This window comes from Ipomoea nil, unplaced genomic scaffold (genome assembly GCF_001879475.1).
Source record: "Ipomoea nil cultivar Tokyo-kokei standard unplaced genomic scaffold, Asagao_1.1 scaffold2926, whole genome shotgun sequence".
NCBI classification, from domain to species: Eukaryota; Viridiplantae; Streptophyta; class Magnoliopsida; order Solanales; family Convolvulaceae; genus Ipomoea; species Ipomoea nil.
In genome coordinates, this window is record NW_017619354.1 from 455834 (window position 1) to 470708 (window position 14875).

The 14875-nt window shown below is 28.9% G+C and overlaps 1 protein-coding gene and 1 long non-coding RNA gene across 3 annotated transcripts; both read left to right on the plus strand.

The window, feature by feature from the left end:
* The first annotated feature begins 1038 nt into the window (after positions 1-1038).
* On the plus strand, positions 1039-2966 carry LOC109161598 (classical arabinogalactan protein 9-like). Of its 2 annotated transcripts, XM_019310071.1 has the most exons (3): positions 1039-1581; positions 2684-2788; positions 2838-2966. In XM_019310071.1, the coding sequence occupies exons 1-2, from the start codon at positions 1177-1179 to the stop codon at positions 2765-2767; spliced, it is 489 nt and encodes a 162-aa protein (XP_019165616.1). In that variant the 5' UTR covers positions 1039-1176; the 3' UTR covers positions 2768-2788; positions 2838-2966. The 2 variants fall into 2 exon arrangements, with proteins under 2 accessions (XP_019165616.1, XP_019165615.1); XM_019310070.1 differs by having other exon boundaries at positions 1044-1581; positions 2684-2919.
* A 7533-nt stretch (positions 2967-10499) lies between these two features.
* LOC109161600 lies at positions 10500-11628 on the plus strand. The gene is made up of 2 exons (XR_002050938.1): positions 10500-10858; positions 11170-11628. It is a non-coding gene; the product is annotated as an uncharacterized LOC109161600 (long non-coding RNA).
* Positions 11629-14875: the final 3247 nt, after the last annotated feature.

Here is a 14875-nt window from a genome sequence, read left to right on the forward strand (position 1 = left end):
TTGAAAGACTAGACGTAAAGGGATCGATCCTTAACTTGTATGTATAGTTTTAAATTTCCAAACCTGTTCCATCTTTAGAGGTGTCTACAATTCAATGAGGAGATTAATCACTATGTTTGACGGTGAAAATCTTGAATTACTCTAAAAAAAACAAAAAACAAAAAAAACAAAAAAACAAAAAAGGAAAAGGGGGAAGGGTGGAAAGACTAGACGTAAAAAGACATTTATGGGTAGAAACTTGAGAGTTTGAGGTAAGAAAATAGCATAGGCAACGATTGTAGGTGAAAAGTGATACCATTTGAAATCGTATACCTACCTATATCATTGTTTCCAATCATTTTTAGTAAGTTCAAAAATGTTATGAACAAGTGGATGCAAATCCCTTATACTCCACGCATGTTTTTGGAAAAACACAACTCCACACTACACATATTCTACATAAGTTATATTACTTTATATACTTTATATGATGACATTGTTAACAATAAACATCTAAAATAATAAGTGCATTTAATTGATATATAATACTTTTTTCCTTTAAATTATTGAATTTGCTCATATAAGAAACAAGTTAAGTTATTTACAATTCAACTTTAGTAATATTTAATTCAATATCATCACTTTATCCTTTTACATTTTTTGTACACTTATATCAACTAATTTAATAATTACTTTCAAAAAAAAAATTTAATAATTAATTTTACCAAAAATTTCAATTTCAATTAGTTATTATTGCCTACATTCATTTTTAACCTTCAAAGAAAGATAAAAAAGAAAAGATTAGGCGAATTATCGCATATATCGCCATTTCAAATGAGTGGTCATAGATATTCTGATAATTATAATTTGGATTTTTATTGTTATATTCAGTAACGAAGTGGGGGAAGTTGTGATCCAACGTGGGCAGTGTAGGGCCCGCCATATCCACCGACCGTGATCAGACTCTACCAGAAGCATGTTTGGTAGTCGCATACCGCATAGACAACAACGTACACTCCTCACCTTTCTGTTCACGTTTCTCATTTCCTCAATAATCCTTTTTTTTTTTTATGTCCAAACAAAGCCCTATTATATATTCTCTCTTATACTCTTCTCGTAAACACGAAGTATTCATCTCTCAGTACCAGAGTGCGCAGGTTAAGCTGCAGAGTGCGTAGGATAAGGCCAGTTGTGAGGATGGATCGGAAACGCGCTCTTCTCATTGGTTTTGTCTGCGTAATCGTCGCCGGTGTCGGAGGTCAGGCTCCGGCTGCCTCTCCAACCACCACCCCGGCACCGTCAACTCCGACTACGCCCGCTTCTTCTCCTCCGCCAACTACTGCTGCTCCGCAGCCAACCTCCGCGCCTCCTCCTCCACCGGCTACTCCCACCTCTCCTCCACCACCACCGGCCGCTACTCCTGCACCCGCACCTCTCGCCGCCGAGCCGCCTGCTCAGGTTCCTTCTCCAGCTCCTGCTCTAAGCAAGAAGCCGGCATCTCCATCACCATCGCCTCTGGCGCTGAGCCCTCCTTCACCACCAATCGGCGCTCCGGGACCGAGCCTCGGAGCTGTTTCTCCTGCCCCTTCAGCGACAGATCAGGTATGTATTTGCTTCCTAAATTCTAAACATTCAATGTCGTCCATTATCTCGTATTTGCCATTGTCGTCTCAATACCATTAGTTCTACGGTTCTAGTTAAGATGTCTTGTCTGTTTTAGGCGTATAGTAGTACACCTGTGAGTGCGTTTGCTAAGATAAACGCCTTCTCGTCTACTGTGTCTGTGTGGCCTCGCTTTTCAAAACTCGGGGATTACGCTTCCTAGGTTAGGCGTAGGCCAGTCCATGTTAGTTTTATAGGTTACTGTCTATATCTATATGGCTATATGCATACACATTTCAATTCTTGCTTGTTATATACTCTCTATTTTTATTCACCAAAAGAAAATATACTCTCTATTTTTATTCCATTTTGGAATAAGGTTCAAATTGGCCACTGAACATAATCTGAAAATGCAATTAGGCCACTGAACGAACAAAAAGTGCAATTAGGCCACTGAACACTCCAAAAACGTACAATTAAGCCACTGAACTCTCCAAACGTATGCAATTTCACCGGATAGCAGGTTACCATCAATTTTAGCAGGTTACCTGCTTACGTGGCAGCTGAGTTGACATTTTTAATAATTTTTAATAATTAATTTTAATAATAAATTTTATAAAAAATTGAAAGAAAATTAAATAAAAAATAAAATAAAGTCATTTTTATTTTTTTAAAAATTTTTTAAATAAAAATTTATTATTAAAATTTATTAAAAATGCCAACTCAGCTGTCACGTAAGCTGATAACCTGCTAAAATTGAGAGTAACCTGCTATCAGGTGAAATTGCACATTTTTGAAGTGTTCAGTGGCCTAATTACACTTTTTTTTTGTTCAGTGGCCTAATTGCATTTTCAGGTTACGTTCAGTGGCCAATTTGAACCTTATTCCTTCCATTTTTATACATTGATGTGACAATTAAACATTAGTTATCTTCATCTTATATGTTTTTAAAAAAATGTCAAAAATAGAATTCTGGAGTTTGTATTATAATTCAATTATATATATATATATATATATATATATATAATATAGTATAGTATAGAATAGTGGGATGTATTCTGATATAATTTTTGATTGATGGTTTTGTGGATTGTTGTTACAGAGTGGATCAGAGAGGGTGAGATCGATGAAGAAGATTGTTGGAAGCGTTGGCGTTGGGTGGGGTCTCCTGTGTTTGGTGATTTAGATTAGTTGATGTGGTTTACATTTTGGGACTAAAAATATGAATTGGCTGGCCCTAAGCTAGCTTTACTAGCTAGGATTTTTTTGATGGGAGGCACCATTTTGTATTGATGCTTCAATTCAGTCTATGATTACTATTTTCACCACTTTTATCCATTTTCTTGTCTCTCCTATAATTTATATGTTTATCTGCGATATGTTAATCTTTAGTTGTTAACGGAACACTTTATTCTTTTATCAAATTCTACTCAATGTGTATTAAGGTGAATGAAATTCAACTTGAAATTTGTTCAAACTAGTATTTGTCCCGTGTAATGCACGGAAAATATGTTATAAAAATATACCTTATATGAGGTTTATTCATATATAAAATTTTTGTTATTTAATAATTATTATGTGTGAATTCCTATGATAAAATTATGAACATAAATATATTTACAATTAAAATAATATTTAAAGTGGGTGATTACTACAAATCTTAAACTATATTAAAAATTTAGTACATAGTATTTAATATTACAAATTTTTAAGAATTTAGTAAACTACAATAGTAATTGAATTACAATTTTAGAGTCACCACGGATCAAAATTTTTAGACCTTTGAGATTTCTAACTTTAGATGTAGCAACATACAATTGACCTTTAAAGACCAAAATCACAATCTTAGTTCGAATATTGATTTTTTCTTCCAAATACTATCGAATTAAGTGTGTAATCAATAAAAGATGAGAACTAATAATTTGAGAATATAATCTTAATGTTACTAAGCCAACTTCACGTCAATTAAGTTGGAAAGTGTTGTTGGATAGTATCCGATGAATCCACGAATAACGCATCTTTGTCTCCGTAGTCCTTAATATGCACATCAACAATCTTAAATATTAGGTCGCCTAGCTATGCCATATATTAATTTCAAACTTATGAACTTTGGGGTTGCATGCAATAAAAAGTATATTTTAAATATACTAAGAGTACATTATATATGTATGTAAGGTACTTTCAATATAAAAATAATGAATTTTTAATATATTAAAATGTATTTGATATTCATGATCCATAACTTAAAAAAAAACGTGATGGCATTTTTGTAAATAATTGAACATCGAAGTGCAAGTAAAATCACTTACAAGTACACCTACTTTCACCTTAAGTGCATGTAATTTTGCCTTGTTAGCATTCACTTCCCGCAAACATTCATGCACCTGGGTGTGCTTATAACTATAGGTGCAACTATTTATAATTATAGGTGCAACTACTTATAACAATAGGTGCACCTACTTTCACCTATAAGTGCATGCAATTTTGCCTTGTTAACATTCATTGATCTGAGTTCAGCGGGTAGTAATACCCATGAAAACCACCCGCAAACATTCATGCACCTAGGTGCAACTATTTATAACTATTTGTGCAACTACTTAGAACTATAGGTGCAACTACTTATAACTATCGGTGCACTTAATATTGATGCTCAGTGTAAATTTTTACTTGCACCTATAATACATTTTACATGCACTTGTAATACATTTTACTTGCACATCGATGTTCAATTATTTACAAAAATGCCACCATACTTTTTTTTAAAAATCAGTGTTTCTCATCCATTAGATTTGGACACGTGAACGGATAGAATTCATTCCTATTTCGCGCCTGGGCGAAGCATTCGCACCTGCGTGCGATTATATATATATATATATATATATATATATATATATATATATATATATATATATATATATATATATATATATACACTAATAAGAGCCCAAGAGAGTTAGGCCTATAATGGGTAGAAAAAATGGCGGTCAAATTTTTTAATCAAATGAATGGTTCAGATTGATCAGATTTTAACTTTTCCTTAAGATTTCCTAATTTATCCTTAATGAATATGATTATCCGTTAACTTTTCCGTTAAATATTATCTTTTGGGAAAATGGCACTTTTTCCCCCTGAGTTATATACCTATAGCATTTTTACCCCCTAAATTATTGAAGTGGTTGTTTTCCCTCCTGAAATGTTAAATGGACATATTTACCCTTCAACTAAATATTTAATTTATTTTTTTTCTCCAACAAATTATGACCATAATTTGGTTCAAACCAAACAAACACTATAGCAACCAAATCGAAATATTCCAATTACAATTTAGAATCGAAATCCGATATTTAGAGTTTATTAAAATCGTGAACCAGAACGGACGGTTCATGTTCCGAACTGAAAAAATAAAATACATATATTGTTGAATTTATACTATTTTAAAATAAAAAATAAAATTTTAAAATAAAGACGGTTCAAAATCGTGAATCGGATCCAGAACCGCCGGTTCACGGTTCAAGATTCAATTTTTTTGATACATAATTTTAATAAATTGACATTTAAATATTGGATTCTAGATCTGAATTATAACCGAAAACTATTAATTCGATTGCTATAGTATCCGGTTCAATTCAAACCGAACCGTGGTCATCCCTACGTATACGCAATAATTTGTTGGAGAAGTAAAATAAATAAAATATTTACTTTAAGGGTATAAATGTCAATTAAATATATCAGGGGGAAAAATCACCACTTTTAGAATAACTGAGGGGGCTAATGTGCTTACCTAAATAATTGAGGGGGAAAAAGTGCTATGAGTATATAACTCAGGGGTAAAAAGTGCCATTTTCCCTTATTTTTTCCGTTAATTTCTATTAGTTCACCGTTAACTTACTCATTGATTTCAATAAGAAAGGTCTTAGGTTCGAACCTCATCTCAATCAAAGTTGGCATAATTAGTACTCTATTTTACTCTTATTAAATTAAAAATAATAATGTAGTAGCTACAACAAAAAATAATACATATGCATTTCTTTAATTTAGAATTATGTGTCTACAATGTCTTTATTCAAAAAAAAAAATTATCCATTATCAATAAATTAAATAAAAGAAATAATTTCATTAGTTATATTGTATTTATTTTTCTCCAATATAAAAAATTATTTGCATTCAAATTCATCAATTGATTATATTCGCTACATTGTCCCTACAATGTCTTTATTAAAAAAAATATTCATTATCAATAATTTAATTAAGAGAAATAATTTTATTAGTTATATTGTCTTTATATTTCTCAAATGTAAAAATTCTTTACATTCAAATTCATCAATTGATTACTACATTGTCTATTATCTTTTTTTTGTGCACTGTTTTTAAATTAAATATCAAAGTTATAATACAAAATAATGCAATATATTTATTTACCAAGTATTTTATTAATACTATGAAAAAATTTAAAAAATATAATTAATAAAGCCAATCATATTAACTACTTAGAATTTGTTGACAAAGAGAGTATTCAAATCACACAACAAATTGAAGTGAGAATTACATCGCAACGTCCTTGTTTGACAATAGCTGTTAGCGGATTATATTAGCGAATTTGACCAGCGAATTATATCAAACGGTTGGTAAAAAGATATTTGAAAAAATTAGTTGTTTAGATTAACATGTAAAATGATCTAAGAGTATACATATATTTAATAATAATAATAATAATAATAATAATAATAATAATAATAATAATAATAATAATAATAATAATAATGATAATGATGACTATAATCTACTATCTACTATCTACTATACTAATAAGAGCCCAAGAGAGTTAGTCCTATAATGCGTAGAAAAAATGGCGGTCAAATTTTTTAATCAAATGAATGGTTCAGATTGATCAGATTTTAATTTTTCCTTAAGATTTCATAATTTATCCTTAATGAATATGATTATCCGTTAACTTTTCTATTAAATATTATCTTTTCCGTTAATTTCTGTTAGTTCACCGTTAACTTACTCATTGATTTTAATAAGAAAGGTCTTAAGTTTGAACCTCATCTCAATCAAAGTTGGCATAATTAGTACCCTATTTTACTCTTATTAAATTAAATAATAATATAGTAGCTACATCAAAAAATAATACATATGCATTTCTTTAATTTAGAATTATGTGTCTACAATGTCTTTATTCAAAAAAAATTATTCATTATCAATATATTAAATAAAAGAAATAATTTCATTAGTTATATTGTATTTATTTTTCTCCAATATAAAAATTCTTTGCATTCAAATTCATCAATTGATTATATTCGCTACATTGTCCCTACAATGTCTTTATTAAAAAAAATATTCATTATCAATAATTTAATTAAGAGAAATAATTTTATTAGTTATATTGTCTTTATATTTCTCAAATGTAAAAATTCTTTACATTCAAATTCATCAATTGATTACTACATTGTCTATTATCTTTTTTTTGTGCACTATTTTTAAATTAAATATCAAAGTTATAATACAAAATAATGCAATATATTTATTTACCAAGTATTTTATTAATACTATGAAAAAATTAAAAAAAATATAATTAATAAAGCCAATCATATTAACTACTTAGAATTTGTTGACAAAGAGAGTATTCAAATCACACAACAAATTGAAGTGAGAATTACATCGCAACGTCCTTGTTTGACAATAGCTGTTAGCGGATTATATTAGCGAATTTGACCAGCGAATTATATCAACAGTTGGTAAAAAGATATTTAAAAAAATTAGTTGTTTAGATTAACATGTAAAATGGTCTAAGGGTATACATATATTTAATAATAATAATAATAATAATAATAATAATAATAATAATAATAATAATAATAATAATAATAATAATAATAATAATAATAATGACTATAATCTACTATCTACTATCTATCTACTATCTACTATACTAATAAGAGTCCAAGAGAGTTAGTCCTATAATGAGTAGAAAAAATGGCGGTCAAATTTTTTAATCAAATGAATGGTTCAGATTGATCACATTTTAATTTTTTCTTAATATTTCCTAATTTATCCTTAATGAATATGATTATCCGTTAACTTTTCTATTAAATATTATCTTTTCCGTTAATTTCTTTTAGTTCATCGTTAACTTACTCATTGATTTTAATAAGAAAGGTCTTAGGTTTGAACCTCATTTCAATCAAAGTTGGCATAATTAGTACTCTATTTTACTCTTATTAAATTAAATAATAATGTAGTAGCTACAACAAAAAATAATACATATGCATTTCTTTAATTTAGAATTATGTGTCTACAATGTCTTTATTCAAAAAAAAAAATTATTCATTATCATTAAATTAAATAAAAGAAATAATTTCATTAGTTATATTGTATTTATTTTTCTCCAATATAAAAATTCTTTCCATTCAAATTCATCAATTGATTATATTCGCTACATTGTCCCTACAATGTCTTTATTAAAAAAAATATTCATTATCAATAATTTAATTAAGAGAAATAATTTTATTAGTTATATTTTCTTTATATTTCTCCAATGTAAAAATTCTTTACATTCAAATTCATCAATTGATTACTACATTGTCTATTATCTTTTTTTTTTTGTGCACTATTTTTAAATTAAATATCAAAGTTATAATACAAAATAATGCTATATATTTATTTACCAAGTATTTTATTAATACTATGAAAAAATTTAAAAAATATAATTAATAAAGTCAATCATATTAACTACTTAGAATTTGTTGACAAAGAGAGTATTCAAATCACACAACAATTGAAGTGAGAACTAACTCGCAACGTCCTTGTTTGACAATCAGCAGTTAGCGGTTAGCGTTAGCGGATTATATTAGCGAGTTTGACCAGCGAATTATATCAACGGTTGGTAAAAAAGATATTTGAAAAAATTAGCTGTTTAGATTAACATGTAAAATGGTCTAAGGGTATACATATTATAATAATAATAATAATAATAATAATAATAATAATAATAATAATAATAATAATAATAATAATAATAACAACAATTGTTTTAAAAAAATAAAAAATTAAAAAATATAATTAAGTCAATCATATTAACTACTTGGGGGATTTATGGACAAAATGATTATTCAAATCACACAACAAATTAAAGTGAGAAACTATCTCGTAATGTCCTTGTTTGACAATCAGCAGTTAGCTTTTCAATATTAGTATATATTTAATATTTTATGCCCTACTTTTTATTTGCTCTTCTTATGTCCCGTATTTGGTTTCAACCATACCTATACAATTATTTTATTGACAATTATAATCAATCTTGACTATATTATCTTGCATTTGTAAATTTAAAATTGCCTATTTAAATATGCAAATTTAACATTCAATTATCTATGCATGAACAATTCCAATATAATCTTGCCTTCATATACTTTAAAGTACTTATTTAAAAAAATATATATTGAGCATTATTCCAATCGCGCAATGCGCGTAAAAAACTAGTATATATATATATATATATATATATATATATATATATATATATATATATATATATATTAGAAACTGTCAGTGGAAATTATTATCATTATTATTATTCCATTCTGGATATAAAAAAATTATTACAATTATTATTATTATTGTTATTGTTATTATAATTAACAATATTATTATGGTCTTGTGAAAATTAAATGTTGATTATCACCATTTAATTTTCACAAGACCATATAGCTTTATTATATATAGGATAAGGAATTGATCGTGATGCTAACACCACAATGTAGCTCAAAATCAATGGGCTAGCTCGATAAACTTGAAAATTTTTAGGGTTAGGTCCAAGAAATTTTAACCTGATAAACTTGAAACCACTAAATCCAGTGGCCCAAACGGGCTAGTCCGATAGTTCGAGGCACTTAAAGACTATTCTTTATTTCACAAGTGATGTGCAATAAAATATATAAGAAATTTATATGCAAACTATCTTTAGTAATTTTTATTAATTTTTTAAATAAAATTTTAATAAATTTATTACAAAAATAAAATATTTTTTATGAAAAAATAAAAATGAAAAAAAAATATTATAACTATTATATTATAGTGTAAATATATTAATTATTTTTAGTAAAATTAACTTAATACTTTGGGATTGCTATAATGAAATTAGTGAGTGTGAAAAATGAAAACTGAAAAATAGAGTTATATTGTCAAATGAAGCTAAAGTGTAATCATAATGATACCTACTTTATATACTACAATACTATATTTACCATGGTCCACAACAAAACTTGCCGGTTGAGATAGGGATGGCAATGGGTCGGGGAGGGCTACATCCATCACCCGACCCATCTTATATTTTCTCCACGAACCCACCCCGAGGTGGACTTTTTCAAAATCACCCCACCCCACTGGGTGCGGGTGCCCACTACGGTCTACGGGGGTACCTACCATTTATCATCTTATTATTTTTTTAAAAATAATATTTAAATTACTTACCCATAATAAAATAATAAATTTTATTAGTGATACTAAAACATAAAATAATAGAAATATTTAAATATAATAACTAATTTTTAAAAATCAACTTAGTAGTTTAAATATAAAAATTAGTAAAAAAATACACGGAATTATATAAATTTTTAGATAAATTTACTTTTTTAAGGTCCACACCCAACTCATCACTCACTATCACTTTAAAAAAAAACTCGATCCATACTAGATAAATTCGAATTGATACATGCGGGACGGATTGAAATTATCATCCTCTGTAGAGATGGAGATGATTAATGAGAGGACAGGAGTAATGTATGTGGGGAAGGGAGGGACGTCGTTACATAGTAACTGATCGAGGGAGGTACATGCATATTACAGCTGTTGTCTACCTAGCTAGCTACCCCCATTGCAATATATTTATATATGGATTGTATCATCTCCATTAATTACTTGACTTCACACTGTCGTTAATTATCAATAGAAAACACTTTTATGTTTTAGAAAATAAAAATTAAGAGAGGGGTTTGGGTCGGAGCTGAGCGAGAGGTGTCGTCGTCTACACTACTCAATCTGATCTATAAATAGCTGCCCTCCCACGCCACACTGCTGCACCCACCCAACCTAGCATATAATAATATTCAGGCAATATAATACACATACATTACACAATATTCTTGGATCATCGGAAAAGAAAGATAGATGATGATGATGAGAAGGAGGAGCTTACTTGCCTGCAGCTTTTTCCTAGTGCTGCTGCCTCTTCTTCTCATCACCTCCTCCGCCTTTGATTCCGCCGTGGCACCCTCAGGTACCGGTGACCTGACACTGATATTATTTGTTAGAACCAATTCAAGCGCTACTATTATTATGCCAAAAGTTATAGTGCCGCTAGTAATTAAAGAAGTTATATTATAACTTTATTTTTTTATTTTTGAAAGGTAAGACGTTAGATTTAGCCTTTCTGGTCTATGCTCAACAATCTCTTAGCCACCCAGTTCAGCCCAACAAGCTAAGCTAGCATCCTGTTTTGTTTAGTTGTAGATGGAAGAATAGATCTGTACTGTAATGCATATAATATATATATATATATATGTATGGATGTTTTAATTGGTATTGTAGGTTATTGTTCTGGGAAGTGCAGCGGTCGATGCGCGAAGGCTGGGGTGAAGGATAGGTGCATAAAGTACTGCGAACTGTGCTGTGCCAAATGCAAGTGTGTGCCTTCTGGGACTTACGGCAACAAGCACCAGTGCCCTTGCTACAGAGACTTGAAGAACTCCAAGGGCAAACCAAAATGCCCCTAAGCTAGCTAATATATCATTTCATATGTATTCCAACTATTTCTTTCTTTCTCATTTCTCATTTCTCATGCCAAATAATTAAGCTAATAAGCTTTGGATTTATTCTCTTTTACTACTTCAATTCGATCTGCTAGGATTTTGATCTTAGCTTAATTATATTGCATTGTACTGATCGAGTTAGTAGTTATATATGTTGTTGTTGTTTGATCTTATGGTTCTTGTACTCATCGCTTCCTGCCAGGCTACTGCATCTCATCTGATTACTAAGGTTGTTTAATTTGATTGTTTGATGGTACAAAATATGCCAAACACTGCACGCAATCAAAAAGTATTGATAACTAAATTGAATATTTTTTATTTTACTTCGAATCGCAGAAAAATAAAAAGATTTCTTTTTTTGAAAACCAGAAAAAGAAAAAGATTTTTAGGTTATTCCAATAGAGTTCTATTGTATGTGTTATCCATCTCTATCACCCACTTTTAAGTGGAGTAAAAATTAAGAGGTAAATAGTCATTTCAGTATTTCTCAATTTTAAAATTAGGTTATATATTCAATATATAATGTTTAATTTGAAACTAGCTAGGGATAGAACAAGATAATTTTATTAGGAGAGGGGGAAGTTCATAGTTAGTTTTGGCCAAGTGCGGTATTATAGGCAAATTATGTTGTGGACACGTGTTCAAAACGGCGTCGATTTTGAGAACATGAATTTTGTGCGTTTTGGTGCACGGTATAATTTGTCATTATGAACATGAATTTTATGCATTATAAACATAAATTATGTGTATTGGACCAATATTCATAGTGCACCGTGGACCCTGGTCCACGATATAACCATTGTTAGTTGAGTGACTTTTTTGACCCTTATTTTAAAAAAAAAAAGAAAAAAAAAACTCTGTAAATCATGGCCCCCAAAGCCATAATTTCGCATACCAAACACGGCATTAATGAATTGGACTGTAGCCGACAACGTACTAGCGTAGTGAAAAGCCATGTGCTTTGAAAGTAACACAATATCCAGGACTTATTTGTATTTATTAATTGAAAATTTTTTACTTTTTCAAAAATAAATAAATAAATAATATGTTGAAGTTGAACAATTAAGAAATAACGAAGAATTTTTATGTGTCATCATATGCTTATTAATAAAAAGTTGTTAATAAAGTTATTTATGTTTATCTCAATCTGTGTTGATGGTATGATATTGCAATACATAAAAAGTTTGATCATATTAGTTCATGCTTAAAAATGAAGTTTGAAATGAAAAATTTGGAGAAATTATATATCTTGACATGCAGATCAAGTATTTCCTTGAAGAAATTGTATACACCAATTAGCCAATCTTGAAAATACATTTGACTTGTTTTATATGGATAGATATCATATATGTACTTAGACTCAAAGAAGAAAACAAGGATATTTTGGAATAATAGTCCATTAATTACTTAATTGTCATTGGAGCACCACTTTACGACCAGAAATTCTATAATTGCAACATGTCTTATATTTGCAATGAAATTGATGGCAACATTTAGTGCTCCACCTATAATGAAATATTGGAATAATGTTTTACATATTTTCTGATATCTTCGAGATACAAAGATTTTGACATTTATGTGATAAATCAATATATGATTTTGATGGATGGGCTACTTGAGTACGTATTAGTTATTTTATTTGGTCCCCATGATGCCAAGTCTCAAGCTTGTTATGTTATGTTATGTTTTTACCCCACTATCCTATATCTAAAAACATAATAAGTCTCAATCAAAGTTATATCCATAATTTATGTCCATGTTTTTAGTACTAACCATTTTGTACATTGTGCTTTTAGAGTTGTACTATACAATTTTTGGACAAAAATACCCTTATAGTTATAACTTCCTTTATTTTTTTCATTACTTTTACCATGCACATGCATCCACCATATCTTTTCTTATATTCTTTAATTATAATAATATTTTTAGATATTGTATATTGAATTAAGGGAAAATGGCACTTTTTCACCCTGTGTTGTTTACTAATAGTATTTTTTCCCCCTGTGTTGTTTATGTAACCACTTTATCCCCCTCAATTGTTTTTAAAGTGGCTATTTTCCCCCCTCTCCGTTAAGTAAGTGTTAGGGATGTTAAATATGAGGGTAAAAATGACATTTCAATTATTATTATTATTATTATTATTATTATTATTATTATTATTATTATTATTATTAATGAATTTGGTTTGCAATATAACTGTGCATTTTAGACATGGAGTACTGCAATATATTAGGGCGTTGGGTGGAACTTATTATTGTTATTATTATTATTATTATTATTATTAGCAATGAATTTGGTTTGCAAACTGCACTATATTAGAGCGTTGGGTGGGGTCGTTCATTAATAATAATAATAATAATAATAATAATAATAATAATAATAATAATAATAATAATAATAATAATAAGTGAAATGTCATTTTTACCCTCATATTTAACATCCCCCTAACACTTACTTAACGGAGAGGGGGAAAAATAGCCACTTCAAAAACAATTGAGAGGGATAAAGTGGTTACATAAACAACACAGGGGGAGGATGTGCTATTAGTAAACAACACAGGGGTAAAAAGTGCCATTTTCCCTTGAATTAATATAATAAACAAATTTTATTTCATTTAGATTTTAATTAGTAAAAATTTGTTAGTTATTTTTAAAAATATAAATATGGATATATGTTTTTGCGCATCACACATAGTATATACTAGTAAGGACAATAAAGATTGTATTGCACAAATGATAGATGAGTATATGTTTAGGAATATTTGACAAAATATATAGCATCAAGATTCAATGTAATCCACGTGAACTCCAGAAGAGTCACAAGATTATTATACATAAGGTTCGCTCTAGTGACAATCTAGCATATTTGCCCACAAAATCATTTTCTACACTTATTTTTTGAAAAAAACAATGTTTTTATATAAGAGCGTGTAGGCTTAAGATTATCATATTTATAGGAAGCGACATTTACTTGAATCAATCTTGAAGATTGGACTTGAATCAATCTTGATGATTGTTCCTTTTATTGAGTTTTGATATAATTTTTTTTTAATTAAATGTTTTTAACATGCCTGCTAGTAGAAGTGCAACGTAGCATGAACACACATACACCATGTACTCTTTTGAGTAATGTCCAAGAGAGAGTGTTGTAAATAAATAATATATGTAGAGATTACTGGAAACATTATATTATGGTAATGCATCTTCATCTTTTATAGACTTCTTGTTGAACTAAAACTCTATCTATACATATCATGTATATATTGGATTGAAGAATGAATAAATATATATGTGGAATATGATATAGTAAATTAGTAATGTCCAAGGAGTCGGGGAGTGTTGTAATATGTTGACATTACTAGAAATATTATATTATGATAATACATTTTTATCCTTTATAGATTTGTATTTAAGCTAAAACTTTATATATATCATGTATATATTAGATTGAAGAATGAATGAATATTAAAATATTGATAATTTCCA